This window comes from Camelus dromedarius, unplaced genomic scaffold, assembly GCF_036321535.1.
Source record: "Camelus dromedarius isolate mCamDro1 unplaced genomic scaffold, mCamDro1.pat HAP1_SCAFFOLD_176, whole genome shotgun sequence".
NCBI lineage: Eukaryota > Metazoa > Chordata > Mammalia > Artiodactyla > Camelidae > Camelus > Camelus dromedarius.
The window spans coordinates 546,502-563,626 of record NW_026989746.1 but is presented as its reverse complement, the minus strand read 5'-3'; the positions used below and the strand labels follow the sequence as shown (position 1 = coordinate 563,626).

Genomic DNA, 17,125 nt, shown 5'->3' with positions numbered 1-17,125 from the left:
AAGCCCTAAGGAAAAGTCTGTGGAGGCTGTAAGGTACCTTCATTCCCATTAATTAAATAAAACAAAAGCTTACCACAGGCGTGCGGGGGAAGGGTTTTGTTATAACAAGGGAAGGCACTTGCCAAGGTCTGGCCATAGAGGGCTGCTGGGTTTGCCAGGTTGAAGAGGAACCGAGAGGCCGTTTGCCTCCCCTGGGTCTAGACACTGCTTGAATTCTTCCAGGTGACACTTAAATGCAGTGAGACATGGAACTCTCTAAAGTTGTTAAAATATTCATGGTGAGCCATTCAACTCTCTCCTCATTCTTGGCTACGAAAGCACGATAAACACAGGTGGGAATCTCATCAGCCTGTTGGTTGGTTCACTGTCCATCTGGCGCCCCCTCTTGTAGGAGCCTTTATCACATCACCCAGGGCTGACCCATCTCAGGATCACAGCTGATTTTCCACAGGTGGCACCACTTGCTGGTGACATGAAGGAACCATGTTAGCCACCTCCCAAACTCTGAGGCTTCTCCTGGGAGGAGCCTGCAGACACCCAGTCCAGCCTCTGCACAATGATGCTCCCCAGTGTCACTCCCGGCTTGCTGCCCTGGCCTCTAGCTCTGGCCAGAACCTCGCTGAATTGTCGATAGATGTCCCCCATGCACCACGTCTAAGCTTGGGGTCCAGAGGTGACCATGGTTCTTATTTTCTTCCCATCGATGGACTGTTTGATCTTCATGTAATCGTGTTGGCAGGAAGGCCAGTACCACCCTCTTGAGGCCTCCCCGAGCCGCCTCTGTCTATAACTGTCCTAGCGCCCCAGGGGATCAGGTCTGAAGCCTGGCACTCAGACACGAGGATGACAGCTGGAGAGACAGGAATCCACTCCTGCTGTGGCTTCTGCTGAGGCTCGATGTGGCCATACAAATGGATCCCACAGGCCCTGACTTCACTTGACTCGCTGCAGGGATGCTCCCACACTGCCCCGTTCCCCCCCAGAGACAGAGGGCTTTCTGCTTGTTCCCGAAGGCCCCACCCCCGAGGGGGCACTGGGTCCAGTGGAGCGTCCGGCCTGGTTCCCCGCCAGCCCTTAGGGCTTTGGTGGGGCCTGGAACATCAACTACCCTCCCCTTAGGGGCCCGTTTGTCCTTTCCAGCCAACAGACCTAGGTCATAAGCACTTTAACTCACCTGAGGGTGTTTTCCTCACTTCAGGGGCAGTGAGGACGGGGCTTCTTCACACTCCAAGTGCCCCAGGTCTGGATGCAGACAGTCTGGCTCTCCCCCAAGTCCTGCAGTTCTGGGCCACACCTGCTGCTGGTCACAGTCTGTGCTGTGTTCTCTTCCAGGACAAGGGGTGCACTCTGACCCCCGCCCCGCCCCCACCAGCGGTGGCAGAGGCGGCGGACAGGCAGGTGAGCTGGGGCCTGAGACCGTGCCCGCAGGTCAGTGCCCCAGAGGCCGCTGGTGACTAGAGGGGCCACGGGGCAGAAGGCAGCATGGGATGGGAGGAGGAGGAAGGTTCAGGATAAGGAGATGAAAGGGGGAACGGACAGCACTGTGAGGGCCTCGGCCATGAAAGGGAAGAGAAATCACAGTGACAGCTGGAGCGGTGTCGGCGTTAAAAGCTGCGGGCTGTTTTTTTTAATTTTATTAATTACCAATATATATTGACAGATTTCTTATTTTATTAAAGATTATGTTCCATGTCATATAACAGGATAGAGTATGTTATTATTTATTAAATAATACATAATAGAAGATATACTAGCATATTATCTTCTGTTTATTTATTAGCAGATAGTATATAATACATATGTAGGTGTTTATACACATAATATATAATTCATGCATCTATATAATATATAACCCATAACAAATAATGTAAGATTATGATTAATATATAATATAACAAGATTACATAACAATAATGATGTAATATTACCCATTGTATGTCTTGGTTCATGACACATTCTCATCTTAGGTGCCTGTCAGAGGTATTTATGTATTAAAATTAATATTATAAGACACAGTTATGAACCTATCACCCAGCATCATAACAGGAATATTGACAGTGACATACTGTGTCCTCTTTCCCTATCCTGCTCTTGGCCTTTTCTCACAGGAAGTAACCAGCATCCTGAATCCTGGCTTACCCTTGCCTTGTGTTACTTTCACACACACAACATTTAAGATCAGTTAAAACAAATGAACTGCAGGTACATGCAATGAAGTGGATGAATCACACACTCCATGTTAAATTGAAAAAGTAACCCCTAGAAGGTAGCCGATAGTGTGCTATGCTTTTAAGTGTGTATATATATGTCAACTAAACTCACTGAATTAAGAACAACTACAGCTAGAGTCCAGGTGGGAGAGGGACAGATAAAAGGTGAGGTGAGCAGGTTTGCTGCAGGTGAGCCAGTTCCTTTCCAGTGACATGTCATTCTCTCTGAAGCAGGAGGCAAGGCCATCTGCTGGGAGTCAGGGAAGAGACAGAGGGAAGGTTAGAGGTGTGCAGAGAGCAGAGAATGTTGACACCACTGAGTGATAAGTGGGGAAATGTGCTCACTAGAGAAATCCTGGAGGATTGCCTGGCAGCGGCAACATGGTGGGCATTGATTTGTAGTCTTGGAAATCTGTGCTGGGAGAGCCTGCTGCCTGCAGGCTCAGAACAAGTAGAGCTGGGTGAACCGAGATGGAAGTCGGCCTGGTGAGGAACTGAAAAGGTCAAGGCTCAAGGGGGTTTTGTCTGTCATAAAGAGAGTGCTGACTGTGGATGCAGAGCTGGAAGGTGGGGAAGTGGAAGTAAGAGGAACGTGGACAGGCAGGAAAGCAGAGGAGTCAGCGCATGATGCCCCAGTGAGGGTGAAGGAGGGCCAGGGAGGCTGGTGGAGAAGAAGCTGGACGGCTAGAGGTGGGCACTTAAAGGAGAGAGGCTGGACCTTGGGTGGAGACACGCCCGGGTATGAGCCCGGGGGTAGGGTGAATGGGGGGTGGCTGGCTCAGGCTGACAGAGAAGAAGACCCTACAATGACCATACTGGGTGGTGGAAGGAGAATGAACTTTGACGTCTTGATGGTAGGAGGCGAGGCAATACAGAGCTGGTGGTCCAGGTGCTCCTGACTGAGGCAGATGAGCAGGGAGGCCAGGGTGGCAGGCACTGCTAGGAAAGGATCTGGGTTTTCCATGTGCTCCCACGAGGGGAGGAGCAATCATCTGAAGGTGGAAAGTGAGCACAAGGAGGCCAACCCAGGCTCCTGATCAAACGGGGGTTGTGAAGGTGCAAAGCGTCAACTCCAGTGATGGTGGCCCAGGAAGCAGGGACCACGGGTGAAGTGAGGGGGCACTCAGAGAAGAGAGGGAGAAGAGTCTTCTGGGTGTAGGGGGAAGAGAGGCCCCAGGACAAAGGAGCACAGAGGCACAGTGATGAGGATGGACTGGCTCTATGGTGACACTGCAGGGATGGCTGGATCTTTGTCCTGAGGGCTTAGGTTGGGGGGACTACTGGCCTCATGAGGATCCCCCTCTCAGCAGCCTGGACAGAGGCTCTCGCTCCTGAGAGCTGTGTGGCCACCACTGTTCCCGGAGGGGCTCTGCCTCCATCTTCTCTTATCAGACTTTCCTGCCCAGCCCCCGACCGCCAGCGAGGGAGCCTGGGCCTCGCAGCTGTTTGCCGTGGAGGGACACAGGCTCCTCGGAGGAGCAGGCGGATCTTACTTTGCTCCGTAACCCAGGGCCTAGCAAAGCGCCAGCCCATGTGTGGGCCATGTAGGGGCTCGGATACTTACTATACTAACTCAAAGCAGTAGAATTGCAGAGCTGGAGGAAGTGACCACTGAGCTCACAGAGTTCACTGCCCACACCCCCATTCTACAGATGAGGAATCAGAGACCAAGCAGTGAAGCAGCCTTGGCCAAGGTCACGCTGCTCGTAAATGCTGGCCTGTGTCGGGCATGCCAAGTGATGAGCTGCAGTGAAGGGGCTGAGAGGGGTCTCTGGTTCCAGAGAGCTCGGATTCAAGTCCCAGCTCTGCCATTTATTAGCCGTGTGACTAATGAATGTCCTTACCTTTAAAGTGGAACTCATAGTGGTGCCAACTCATTGGGTTGTCATGAACACAGCGTTCCTGGAACAGCAGGACAGAGTTCTGTAAGGGTTTGCTGTTGCTTTGGTTATGATTATTATCACCAAGTGAACCCTGAAATGAAGAACAAAGGCAGCAAGAATTTTTATTTTAAAGGAGTTTCAAATCCTCTGATGAATGCTTCATTTCATCTATTCAAGTTTTCATTTGACCCTTATTAACAACTACACAATGGATGACTTTTGAGGCAATCTTGCTTCATGTCTTTAATTCTCACTAACGACACAGGCTATTTAACAGGCAGCAGTTTCTTTTCCAGGAAGAGGGACAAAAAGTTAAAAATGACTCAGTGCCTCTCGGTCCCCAGTGAGTTGGTTGTGACCTGTCAACCCAGCTTTGGGGAAGTGCCTGCTCCCCCTGGGCCCACTGAGCTGCCCCGCAGCCTCCAAGGGGTGCCGTACCCCCACACGAATCCAGTCTCTTGGTTCCTATCTTTGCTTCAGATCCCTCAAGGACTGCCCATGCCCCAGGGCCCCATCTGCCCCACCAGCCTTGGCTGCTGGACTCCAGGACACCATCCTGGGTCTCAACCATCCCCTGTTCCTATGACCGCCCCACTACTCTACATTTTGTCCTTCAAGTGTGGGCTTCTGTGGCTCGCCACACAGCAGGGGTCTCCCCGTCCTCCACCTTGGGTAACTGCATCGTCCTGCACGGTGCCTAGGGAACCCGTGTGGAGGCAGGAAGAATACAGAACAACAGGTGCTCAGAGGGGCTGCCTTTCCCACTGCAGGGGCCCTAGAGAGCTTTCTCCCAGCTGGTTATTCACAGGCGCTGAAGCTGTGGAATCTCGATCTCACCAATTTAAAGGGCATCATCACTAATTACAAAAGCAATCATTTCTTCAGTAGCAAAAGGAGAAAAGACTTTGTGTTCCCCACCTCCAACTGTTTTCCTCCACCTTCAGATGTTTCTCATCTCTGGGCAAGGGTAGAATGCAACTCACAGAATATTATTTTTCAATGTCTTTTCCCACTCTGAAGATTGCTTTCCCAGAACCGATGAAGGCTAGAATGGTTTAGCTTCCCTGGACTGAGGATTCAGAGGCCTGGGGGGAAGGGGGGAGGGGGAGGTGAGATAACTCAGCAATATTGAACCTAACAGAGACATTAAAAAGTTCTATTCTAAACAGAAAGGAAGCAGGATGCTATAGAAACAGGAAAACCATAGTTGGAAATGCAATAACGAGTTGCAAGAGAATAAACATAAAGATGTAAAAATGAAAAAGGACATCAAAATAAAAAGAGTTGGGAATGGGAGAGGGGAGCAAGAAAATGTAGATTTTTTTCTTTCTTTTTTTTCTTCGTTATTCTTAGGATGTGTTGGAGCCTACGTGATTATCAGTCTAAAGGAAATAGATATAGTAATGGGCTGATATATTTGAAGAATAAGGTAACCACAAATCAAAAGCATACATTAGAGTCGCAAAAAAACCAAAAAGAAACAAACTCAAAATGGCTTAAAGACTTAAATATTACACACGACACTATAAACTTCTCACAAGAAAACATAGGCAAAACATTATTTGACATACATCTCAGCAATGTTTTCGTAGGGCAATCTAAGTAACCCAAGCAACAGAAATAAAAGCCAAAATAAATAAATGAGACCTAATTAAACTTATAAACTTTTGCACAGCAATAGAAACCATAAGTAAAACTAAAAGACAACCTATGGAATGGGAGAAAATATTTGCAAAAGATGAGACTGACCATGGCTTAATTTCTAGACTATATAAATAGTCCATACAACTTAATAAGAAAAAAATAAACAACCAAATCCAAAAATGGGCAGAACAACTAAACAAGCAATTCTCCAATGAAGACACACAGATGGCCAATAGGCATATAAAAAATGCTTAATATCGTTCAATTATCAGAGAAATGCAACTCAAAACTACAATGTTATCATCTCACACCAGTCAGAATGGCCATCATTCAAAAGTCCACAAACCATAAATGCCGGAGAGGCTGTGGAGGAAAGGAAACCCTCCTACATTGTTGGTGGGAATGTAGTTTGTTGCAGCCACTGTGGAAAACAGTATGGAGATTCCTCAAAAGACAAAAAAAAAAAAAAAAAAAAAGGCTTATTACCTAATCCAGCAATCCCACTCCTGGGCATATAACCAGAGGGAACCTTCATTCCAAAAGATATCTGCACCCCAATTTTCACAGGAGCACTGTTTACAATGGCCAAGACATAGAAGCAACCTAAACATTCACTGACAGATGACTGGATAAAGATGCGGTATTTAGATATAACAGTCATAACAAAGAAGGAAATAAGGCCATTTACAGCAACATGGATGGAACTGGAGATTATCTCACTAAGTGAAATAAGTTAGACAAAGACAAGTATCATATGATATCATTTATATGTGGAATTTTTAAAAAAATGATACAAATGGACTTATCTATAAAACAAAAAACAGACTCACAGACTTATAAAACAAACTTAGGAGTTTGGGATTAACAGATACAAATTACTATATGTAAAACAGACAAACGACAAGGATTCACTGTAGAACACAGGGAAGAATATTCAGTATCTTGCAACCTATAATGGAAAAGAACCTGAAAAAGAATAGACTATGTATATGTACAACTGAATCACTATGCTGCATACCTGAAACTAACAAAACAGCTGTATAACTGAAACTAACAAAACATTGTAAATCAAACACATTTCAATTTAAAAAAAATTGATAAGCTCTAAATACCTTTATTCAAAGAAAATCTTGAACTCTTCCCTCTTACAAAATTTAAAATGGGTAGCTTGAGCAGGACCAAATTATACTGGATGGGCAGTTACATATCTTCTCCAGCACGTGGCCCATGCTACACACACATCGTGTTTTCCTACAGGTAAGAACAGCCCTGACTGCACAGCGAGCGACTCTTTCTGGGACAAGGGCCTCTGTGGCAGTGGCCTCCTTGTCACCGCTGCATCTCACCAGGAGGCCAGGGTTTTCAGAGGGGAGGGGACATAGAGCTCATACACTTCAAATTGACTTCCCGAAAAAACTATGGAAAAACCAAATTCACCTGCAGTGTAGGAAACATGAGCAGGGCCCCTAAGCAGACCGACAAGCCCAAAGTAAGATGGCCCGATGTTCAGATCGGAACCAGAACAAAGACCACCTGGCCCCAGTTAAATGACCACCACCTCACCTGCAACGAACTGCTCGTACTCAATGTCAGGGATGTTTCTGTTGAGACTTGGGAGGTCAAAGGAGTCGGACCAGGGATCGGGGCTCTGCCAGTGGTAGAGGTGGCCCCAAGGGAATAGCACCAGTACCGGCTCCTCCATCTTCAGCAGGGTCTTCAGGAGGAAGGCAATGTGGATGCAGACGTTCCTAAGGAGGTTGAAGCCCTCTGGAGGGTTGAAGTCACACAGAAGGTACCTGGCTGGGAGCAAAGGAGAGCGGGTCTTCAGGGCCAGGCCTCTGCACAGGAATCCCGGCTTAGATAGAACAGATACAACGGGAATCCCTGCACAGCCCATGGCCTAGACTCCAGACACATTCAGCAGCTTCTGGTTTGTAAAGTGGAGGCACTGCCCACCCATCTCCATGTGGCCAATTACTTCAAGTCCGGGAGCAGTTGCGGAAGACATCTTGGCATCCGTCTAACACCACTAAGCACCCGACTAGCACCTGAGCACCCGTTCTCCAGGGGCTCTCAAACTTCTTGTTCTACAGAACCCTATACACTCTTAACAATTACTGAGAACTCCAAAAGGCTGCTATTTATGTGAGTTTAATCTATCACTATTTCCTGTGTTAGAAGTTAAATAAGAAGTTAGAGAAAGTGTATGAATTCACTTAAAAATATTAACAATCTACTGTATGTTACCATTAATACTCTTAAACAAAATATATTTCTATTTTTCAAAAGAAAAATCATTAGAGAGAAGAATAGCAGTGATTTTAATTTCTGCAAATCTCTTTTGGACTGGTGAGAGCTGAATTCTCCTATCTGCCTCTGCATTCCCTGTTTTGTGATATCGCAGGCCAGGTTTTCCCTGGAAAACCCCGCAGGAGCTCGGGAGAGCAAGAGTGTGCAAAAGGCAGGTGACATCCCGGCGTTTCTATGAAAATGGTCTTGCACCTCAGGGGCCTTGGATACACTTTGATAACTGTTGCCCTATCCAAGGCGAGACTCTTCTACACAAGAGCCAGGCAAGGGTCCTGGATTCTGTAATGAGTTACCGCCAAAACACCCCTCCCTTCTCTGTGTGTTTCTCACAAGCTCCATTACTGCAGATGAGGATGTAATCCTCAACTGGGGCCTCTAATCCCAGAAGACTGCTAACTTCAAGAGGGAGGGTCCCATCTACCATCCCTACACCCCGCATAGTTTATTTTGAGTCAAGCCCTAGATAACTGCTTATCGGCACTGACCCTTGTGTCTTTTTCCTGAGGTTGACTGAAGGAACCAACATCTGGATGGAACTGAAATTTCCCTGCAGATAAACAAGGCTGATAAGCCACCCCATTCCAACATCTGATTCTGGGGCTCTTCAAAACCCGGGTAAGGCCCCGCTTCATCTAAGATGGGTCCTCCGCCTGCCCTTCCCGGGGGGTTCTGGGAGGCCGCGGCCACCAAGGGCGACCCAGACTCGCGGCCCCAGCCCCATTGCCTGAGGGGGAGGAAAGCTTGAGGCTGTGCCCAAGCCCTGCCCCGCCCCGCCCCAACACGCTCCCCGGCACCACAGCCCTCCCCGGCCACCGCCCCAACCCCGATCCCACCCCGGTTCATGTCCGCCGGCCCCGCCGACGGCGCGGACGTACGTTTACCGTCTGTGGGACGCCGCCCCAGACAGGATGTCGGCCGCCGACTGACCAGGCCAGAACTAGTCGCCCGGCCGAGCAAGCCGCCATCCCCAGCAGCAAGCACCGCCATGGTCCCGGGCAGCTGCACACTTCCGGAGCCCGCTACCCGCCCCAGAAGCGCACGCCGGCCCGCGCAGAGCGTGGCGCCTGTAACCATGGCAACTCCGCGGGACCCTCCCCTAGCGCTTGCGTCGTGCGTCCTCCCGAGTCTAGTTGTGCGAGGGCAGAACTTGCAGAGCCAATGGGAGCCAGGGCGCAGCCAGGACGGGGGTGGGGGGAGGCTTATGGGACAGCTGGGCGGGGCCGGGGAGGGCAGGGCCGCCCGGAAGTCCTGACCTGCAGGTGGCGCCGGCCGGAGGCTGGGGCGTTGCTGCCACCAGTGGGCGGGGCAGCGGGGCAGCGGGGCGGGGGCACCCTCACCTGTCCGTGTGTGGGGATCAGCCTGGGCTCCGTGGCCTCCGCTTGCACCGGACGTGGACCCAGGCTACCGGTGGGCAAGATAGAGGACTGAGCCCAGGCACGCACGGCTGGCCAGGTAGGGCACCTGAAGTGCAGATCCGCCAGGCCCGCTGCCGGCCTTGAATACGCGCTGCTAGGCAGTTTCCAAGAAGACGGGATCTGTCATAAGAGGGGAGGTAGGGCTTGGGTACCAGATGTCGGGTTGGGTGCAGTCTCACAGGAGAGCCACGGTGAGAGGGCGCAGAGCGGCCCCTGTGTTGGCGGGGCTAAGAGTTTGGGGTATAGGGTCGGGGTGGTGTGTGCCTTTCTCCGTGGTCTCCTCACTCCAGAGCAAGGGGCTCTGCTTCCCCCCTCCCCTCACTGCACTCCCTGCCTTCCCCAGCACCACCTGGGGTGTGGTCATGTCGAGGCAGGGAAGGCCCAGGGAAGGGGCTCATTCAGGGGCAGGGGCCACTCTGCAGGGATGCTGGACCTGACAGCAATGCAGTGCTTCGGAACTCCCCTGGGCTGGGTTTCTAACCAGTGGGATGGAAGGGCCTTTCCTTCCTGGGGTGCATTTGGGGGAACTAGATACGTCATGAATGTCAGCCCTGAAAATGGAGGCTGTGCTACATCCATTCTTGGAAAGAAAAATCAGGCCCTTCCAGCCCAGGTGACTCAGAAAGTCAGTCAGCAATGTTCGGGGTCCCCAGTTTAGGCTTTCAAATAGAGCTGAGCGGCTCAGGAGGCCAGATCCCTGTCCGTGGCTCCAGGAGTAGGCTTTCTGCTGGGGGACAGGATCCTCACAAACACCTGTGTCTTTGTGGGTCACTCCCCTCTGACAAGCTGGGAGGCAGGGTGCAGTTGTGGGAAATCGTGTTTCCATGAGGAGAGGGCCACCAAGTGGTGGGGGCACAGGAGACAGTGAGAAAGAGTCCCGCAGCCTTTCTGGAATCAAAAAACTGGCAAATGTGAAAAAGTGCATAATTTGTTTTATTGAACAGGCTGCTTATGTACGTTTGGAGGGCCAGGTTCAAGGACTCTGCATCCCTCCAGGACAATAGCCTCAAGAGAAGAACAGACAGAGCAGGAAGAGATGTGGGGTTTCTCCCAGGAATGAGGCAGAACAGGGATTTCTGCAGATTTGCAAGGAGACCCCGACCGCTGAGCACCGGGTTACAACCCCACGTGACCCTTGTCGTGTTTGGCTTGGGCTCTGGGTCTGGCCTGATCATGTATTCTTCCAGCTGAGTTCCAGAAATTCAGAGGGTAGACTTAGAGAGGCTGCGTTTGGAACCCGGTGTGGAGACGGAGGGTCCTTTATCCTGAGTCCCCTCAGCCTAATCACTGTAGCTGAGTTCCAACACCACCCAGGCCCCCAGGGTGGCCGTGGAGGGAGAGCAAGCCTGGCAGGTGACCCAGGGGTCCCACTGCTGTGCCCCTCCCTTATCTTTGTTCCCTTTCACCCCGGAAGGTGTGATTGTCTCATGTCATGGTGACAAGCCATCTCTCTTCTCTGTCAGGTGGGATCCCCACCCCCGCTCAGCCTTCTTTCTGCATGGATGCTGAAGGACCAGGCTCACTTGAAGTTCTGAGTTTGAGCAGTAAGGTGGAAACAAAGAAACCAATGGAAACAAAGAAACAAGTCATTGTGGCAAAGCTCCCCACCACAGAGAAGCTGCCCTGAGTGGAAGGGAGGGTGTGGGCATGCCCATTTGTTTCGTGTCTCCCAGTGCTCTTCGCTTTCTTATTGCAGACCTGCATGGTTACAACAAAATGATCTGCAAAACTGAAAATATTTACTCTCTGGCTTTTACAGAAAAGGCTGACCAGCCTCTGGTTCCCGTACCGGTCAACTGATTGGAGTACCTTTCCAGTTTGGAAACATCTGGGCAGGCCCAGGTTTGCAAAATTCTTTAAGAGTAGTTATGGAGTTTTGCTTCTAAACATTTTTATGGCTCTATACTTCTGAGCTGAGGTTGTGCTGTGTAATTCTGAGCCGGGATTTTCTCAAACTGTTTCTTATTTCTTATACCGGACACCCCTAAATTCCAAGGGGAATGGGATGTTAAGGAAGCCATGGAGTTTAGGAAAAAGATACAGATTTCATTTCCATTTAAGCATCGATGTATCTCCATCCTAGGCAGTATCGGTTCTGTGGTATTGATAGGGGAACTAAATAGCAACCAAATTTATAGAAAATAGTGGGTCATTGGGTACACAAGTTCTTCTTTTCAACATTTTTGTAGTGTTTGCAGTTTAAGATGACCGTTCCTGAGAAACAGGCAGCCTCTTAGAATGAAATAGCATTTTCCCTGAACCATACTCAATTTTTATTTCGTAGACAGCAGGAAGGGCAATCACACATCCAACACTTGGGGACCTCAAAGATAAAACGTAACTTTCTGGGAGCACACTCCCCCCGTCTCCCTCTGCTCTTTTCACTGTCCCATTGTCCCTGAAGGCTCTTTTGTATCTTCTGCTCATGACTCCAGTAACTCTTCCTTCTCGTCCCTCAGCTGGTAAGTTTACTTTTCTACTTTGACCAAGCAAACTGAAGCCAACAGAAGAGAACTTTCACCAGCAACTCCCAGCACATCCGCTCGCCTTCTGATGTCTGTGACCTCACTCTCGCTGCCCCACCTCTTATTACAGGTGACATCGAAAGCCAGATCATCCAAAAGTCACCAGGGGGCCCATCCATACAATCTTCTCCGGGCTGTCACTCCCACATCCATCCTCTCTGTCACTACCTCATCTATTTTGTTCTCCTGCTAGTTGGCTCCTATCAGTATATAAAAGTCCATCCTCTTAAAAGAAACAAACAGCACTCCTTGACTCTAATTGGCCCCCACCAATTGCCACCCCATGTCTTTGCAGCAAATCTTTAATGAGTCGTTTAAACTCACTGTCTGCATATTCTCTTGAGCCATTCCCTTTGGCACCCACTCTGGCTTTCCCCCTGATCCCTCGCTCTATGGAAACTGCTCTGTCAAGGCCATCAGTGACCCCACGTTGCTAAATATAGTGGTCAGTTTTTAGTCTTCATCATGCGTGGCCCTTTGGCAGCATTTGACCCAGCTCTTCCATTTCTCCTCCCCCGTGTTCCTGCTTCACTTGGCCTCCAGCCCATCGCTCTGCTTTCGATCCACTGGCTGGTCTTTTGCCAACGTCTCCTCTTTTTTCCAAATATTTACTGCGAATGTGCCTCGGAGTTGGGTCCTGGGTCTCTCCTCTATCTCACTGCTATACTTTTGGTGGAAGCAACCAGACTTGGAAATTGACATGCCATCAATTTCTCGATTTGTCCAAAACTCCCTGATTGGCCTTTTCCATTTGGAACTCTCTCCCTGATACTCATATTCTTTTTCTTTCATTCATCTTGCTTTCACATTCATACATATGTTCTACTGTGTAAATTACTTTTCCAAATTTTGAATCAGTCCATACATATCATGTGAAATGCTCAGATCTCTATTATTTCCACTAAGATGCTTATTCTACCTTAGAACCTTTCTGCATTTCTGTATTTATGTCAATAAAGTGAATAGTATTTCTACAAGCCTCATAGTTAAACAGTGTGTTTGTTTGGGGCTACTATGTAACATGAAATAATGATACATCAACATAGTCCTTTTTCATTTAATTTTATGTAACACCAAGATGAGGTTTTTGCACTGAAGACTGTTTCATTGAAATTTTACCTACGTTATGGACAGTCAGTTTATGTGAAAGCCCTCATTTCTCCCCTTTTCTGATATATTTTCCATTTGGCTATTATAACATATACCTTGGCATGAAATAAAATTCCAAATCCATTCACATAATAAAATTAATACATTTAAATTATATTTTTTAATGTTAAAAAGAAAGAAAAAAAACCCCAGACTCCTCTACCTATTAGGCATTTCTGTGGCAATATCTAATAGACTCCTTAATCATGACATTGAAGAACTGAGCTGATTCCAGCCCCTTTCCACCTGCTCAGCCCCATCTTGTCCCATCCCCTGTGGATGGAGAGGACATCCATCCCATTTTCCAGGTCCAGATGTTGGAACCATGTTCTCTCTCTCTCTTTCTCTTACACACACACAGACAGCAAATCCAGCTTGTTAGAAAATTCTGGCTACTCTGAAATCATTAACCACATACTCCCTGTTCCCCACCCTCCTAGGAGCCACCTTCAACCCCTTGTTGGACACCAATTAGCCTACTTCTTCCATCTTTGCTTTTCTACAATCTCATCCACACAGAGTCAGAGGGAGCCTTTAAAAGCATACATTGAGGGGGTGGGTGTAGCTCAGTGATACAGTGCATGCTTAGCATGCATGAGATCCTGGGTTCAAACTACAGCACCTTCACTAAAATAAATAAATTAACCTCCTCCCAAGAAAACTCAAAACAAAAGCATAAATTGGACATCACCCATCCCATCAAAACTCACTAAAAGGGTCACCATTCCATTAGGAGCCAAAGTCGTCCCAAAGTCTTCGAGGACCCGGCCTGCTCTGCCTCTCCGCCCACACTCTCCCCATCACTCTGGGGGCCTCTGGCTCCGGCTCTTCCTTCTTCCTCCGGATCTATTCTGCTTCAAGTTCATTACTCCTTGAGATCTGCCAGGATTGCCTTATTCCCTCCTGCCTGCCTCCCACCCCACCACCATCACCTGAGTTTGCTCATATCACTCTTATTTTTCCCCAAGCTCTTGCTACCCCCATCATGTACAGTCGAGCGCTGCGTAAAACTCTGAGCCCCCAGTGATGGGGAGTCGTGTCTATTTTGTTGACTAATAAAGCCAAGAGCCTTGGGAATGGGTATAGTTACTAGATTCCCATAAGTAGTAGGAGCTTATACAGATTTGCTGAATGAAAGCAGAGGTCCTGGTCCAATTCGATGGAGCACTTCTGTGTCCTGCTCAAAGATTAACTCTCCTTTCCTCCTGAGAGAGGGTGACCACTTCCTTGGTGATCAAAGGCAAGATCTATTTTCTTTATGCTGTTAACCTTAGGCGGGGAGACTGGGGGATCTTCATTTATATTTTAAAATTTGATTCACTCTGCAGTTTGTCTCCTGTCTATGTATCCTTTTGAGAAACCATTTATGAGTGATCATTCTTCCATCAGATTGAACAGGATCCAGGGGGAAGTACCAAGCCTGTCCCATCGGCCATCCTGTGTGTCATGTCCTGTGACCCCAGTGGATGCTCAGCACGTAAGTGAACCAACAGGAGTGAGTGAAGTGATGGGAACATCTCATTATTGTGGTGGCTGCACTCTGTCCGATGCCTTGAGATTTGGGGAAGGGTTTACAACTGCGGAGGCGAGATGTCAGGTCCTCTGTGCTCTTCCTGAGTGCCCTGGCCTTACCCATTCCCCCAGTCCCCTCTGGGCAGCCAAGCCCAGGAGCTGGGCCACCGGCGATTGTGCTGATCAATAATCCACCTCACCCAATGTCCGGGGGTAAGAGCGGCCAGCACAACTGTTTGTAGACTCTGAAGTCAGGTCCTTGGAGGAATTCCTCACTGAACAATGTTTTGGACCTTTTATTTTTCTCTATAGCCTCCAGCTGAAGAAACAGATTGCCTTAGGTACATGAAAGGTGAGGACACCTACTATCCCCATGGAGCGCAGGTGGGGCTGGGAGTCTGCTGTTTGTACAGCCGGTGGGCTCGTGTTGCTTTGGGCATCCCTGTGCCTGAATTCCTGCAGTACACTCGGTGGTAAGAACGGGGGTGCCTGGCAGGGAGGGAAGCGGGTCGGGGGACTACACAGCTGGGGAGACGTTAACCTGGGGTGAGCGGGAGCCGGCTGATGCATGGAATCTCGGTGCAGGGAACTCTCCAAACTCAGAGAGGTTCCCACTCCCGCAGGGTCCCTTTGATCAGGGTGCTAGGCTGTCAGCACTGCAGGGTCCCTGTGAGGATCATGGTGCCTTCAGGCAGTGGGAAGTGAGGGGTCCAGTGGCAATTAAATTAACTGTGCACCCAAAGCCAACCCCCGTCTCTTTCAGCCTGTTTCCTAATCTGCAAAACTGGAATGATGTTAACCATCCCGCAGGTTTGTTGATGGGCTGGGACACACTAGACTGCCAGGAGCTGGAATTCCTCTGTGCCCTGATTGTAATCCTTCCTTCACACTATTTACTCTCACAAGTTCAGTCTCTCTGTCTCTCTCATTCACTTGTAACTTTCTCTACTGCTCTGGTTTCATTTGATTCCCACCCTCCTCCCAATCCCCAGATGAGTGAAATTAATTTCTGTGTGTCAGTTCCAAATTCCCGGGAAAGATGCTCTGTCCCCTCTGGATTGGTTGTCCAACCCATCAGTTGCAGTCAGAGGAGTGAGTCCCTCTGTGACCAGAGGAGGGGCTCTGCCCAGCCCCCCAGCCACCACTGTGGGAGCACATAGCTCTCCGAGGAGGAGGTACTGGCTGTGACTTGGTGTCACTAAGTGTGAATTTATCTCTCCTCTTGCCCCACATTCATCCTCCTAAACAAAGATGAAAATTAAACACTCCCGAGATTTGTGTCATGGAACACTCAGGGTGGGGGCTAAGAGGGCTGGATTCCCTGCTGAGTGTAAGGGGCTACAGTGACTCCCCAACGAGAGCCTGTAAAGGAAACAGCACCGGCCCCACTGGACATTAGGGTGCTAAGTCTGCGTGACATTGAGCCAGGCTTCTGACCACAGCTCAGGGGTCTGTTCTGACCGGTTAGTCTTTGAAACCAACCAGCTTTGGATTCCTCAATCCCTCCCTGAGGTTTTACCTGAACCACGAGCTTCTGTATCTCTGAAGACAGATGATGAGGACCCTTCACGTAAGGCATTTGCACAGCCCTGTGCGGGAATTTGTGCTGCACGGTCTGCCCGGCGAGCTGACCAAAGTTCGTATTTTACTGATCTTAGAAATAGTCTGGTTTCCTGATGCACTGTTTCACTGAACAAGCAACAGAAGCCACCTCTGGCTGATAAAAGCAAAAAAGGGACTTAATGAAAAGATACTGGGAGGGTGCATGGAGTGGCCCAGACCAGAGCCGACCCGGGGGCCGTAGGAGATGTTGGGGAGCCTCAGGCACCAGGCTGCGCAGGGTGCTACCGGGCCCCCTGCTGCCCCAGCAGGGACCCCACTCCTCCTGACACTCCACCTCACTGCAGGTTCATGTCCCGGCAGGGCCAGGTCACACTGAAGCCACCAGCACACACCTCAATGGGGGAGTTGGCCCCTTCTCAGCTGAGGGCGTGCCTGGTGTGGGGAGATGCCCAGTTAGAGGAAGGCGGTTCCCCTACTGTTCCGAGTTAATGCGCAAGTCAGTGTCCATCACTCAGGAGAGCCGGGCTGGTCGGACCTCATTGTGGTGACTAGGCCGTCTGAGTTCACGTATTACTTTTTAGGTTGGAAGGCCCAAGAGGGAGAAAAAGTGGAGGTTCTAGTACTTATTTTATATTTCCCATGTACCAGGTGCGGTAAGCAAGCCACTTCAGACAAGGCCCATAACAACCACATTAATAGGCCACGGAGAAAGTCATGCAGTCAGGCCTCTGCAGCCCCGAAACCCGTGTCCTCATCAGTTCCGTAGTTACCAGTGGAAGTTGTAGGGATTTATGGGACTGTGTGCTCCTGTGGGGGCTGGGATGTGTGTGTTTAAATCCACATCTTCAGAAACTCGGCCAGAACCACAGCCACTGATTGTCTGCATGGAGGCAGAGGAGGGGAGGCTTCCAGCC

General features: G+C 49.5%; 2 protein-coding genes across 14 annotated transcripts in view; one reads left to right on the top strand and one right to left on the bottom strand.

The window, feature by feature from the left end:
- Positions 1-1,649: 1,649 nt before the first annotated feature.
- Positions 1,650-9,150, bottom strand: LOC135320511 (GDP-fucose protein O-fucosyltransferase 2-like). 13 transcript variants are annotated; one of them, XR_010379679.1, is made up of 5 exons: positions 8,923-9,136; positions 7,301-7,533; positions 5,012-5,178; positions 4,055-4,184; positions 1,650-3,146 (listed from the first exon to the last, which is right to left on the bottom strand). XR_010379679.1 is itself a non-coding variant. In XM_064483629.1 (5 exons), the coding sequence occupies exons 1-3, from the start codon at positions 9,119-9,121 to the stop codon at positions 4,096-4,098; spliced, it is 453 nt and encodes a 150-aa protein (XP_064339699.1). In that variant the 5' UTR covers positions 9,122-9,133; the 3' UTR covers positions 1,650-2,457; positions 2,556-3,146; positions 4,055-4,095. The 13 variants fall into 13 exon arrangements, 12 of the variants coding, with proteins under 12 accessions (XP_064339699.1, XP_064339705.1, XP_064339706.1 ...); XM_064483629.1 differs by lacking the exon at positions 5,012-5,178 and having other exon boundaries at positions 1,650-2,457; positions 2,556-3,146; positions 4,055-4,112; positions 7,301-7,537; positions 8,923-9,133; XM_064483635.1 differs by having other exon boundaries at positions 7,301-7,537; positions 8,923-9,131.
- Positions 9,151-9,269: 119 nt separating this feature from the next.
- The window catches only part of LOC135320510 (uncharacterized), a 61,081-nt gene continuing 53,225 nt past the window's right edge, over positions 9,270-17,125 (top strand). The window contains exons 1-6 of the mRNA XM_064483623.1: positions 9,270-9,499; positions 10,926-11,011; positions 11,222-11,304; positions 14,526-14,613; positions 14,961-15,121; positions 15,412-15,458. Coding sequence (XP_064339693.1) covers positions 10,961-11,011; positions 11,222-11,304; positions 14,526-14,613; positions 14,961-15,121; positions 15,412-15,458 — 430 coding nt within the window. The 5' untranslated portion in view covers positions 9,270-9,499; positions 10,926-10,960. The remainder of the gene's footprint in view (positions 9,500-10,925; positions 11,012-11,221; positions 11,305-14,525; positions 14,614-14,960; positions 15,122-15,411; positions 15,459-17,125) is intronic.

Coding starts and splice junctions, on each gene's coding strand:
- LOC135320511 (XM_064483625.1), bottom strand. CDS start 9,121: ATGGTTACAGGCGCCACGCTCTGCGCGGGCCGGCGTGCGCTTCTGGGG. Junction 7,538..8,922: donor GCGTCCCACAGACGGTAAAC/GTACGTCCGCGC, acceptor CTTTGCTCCCAG/CCAGGTACCTTCTGTGTGAC.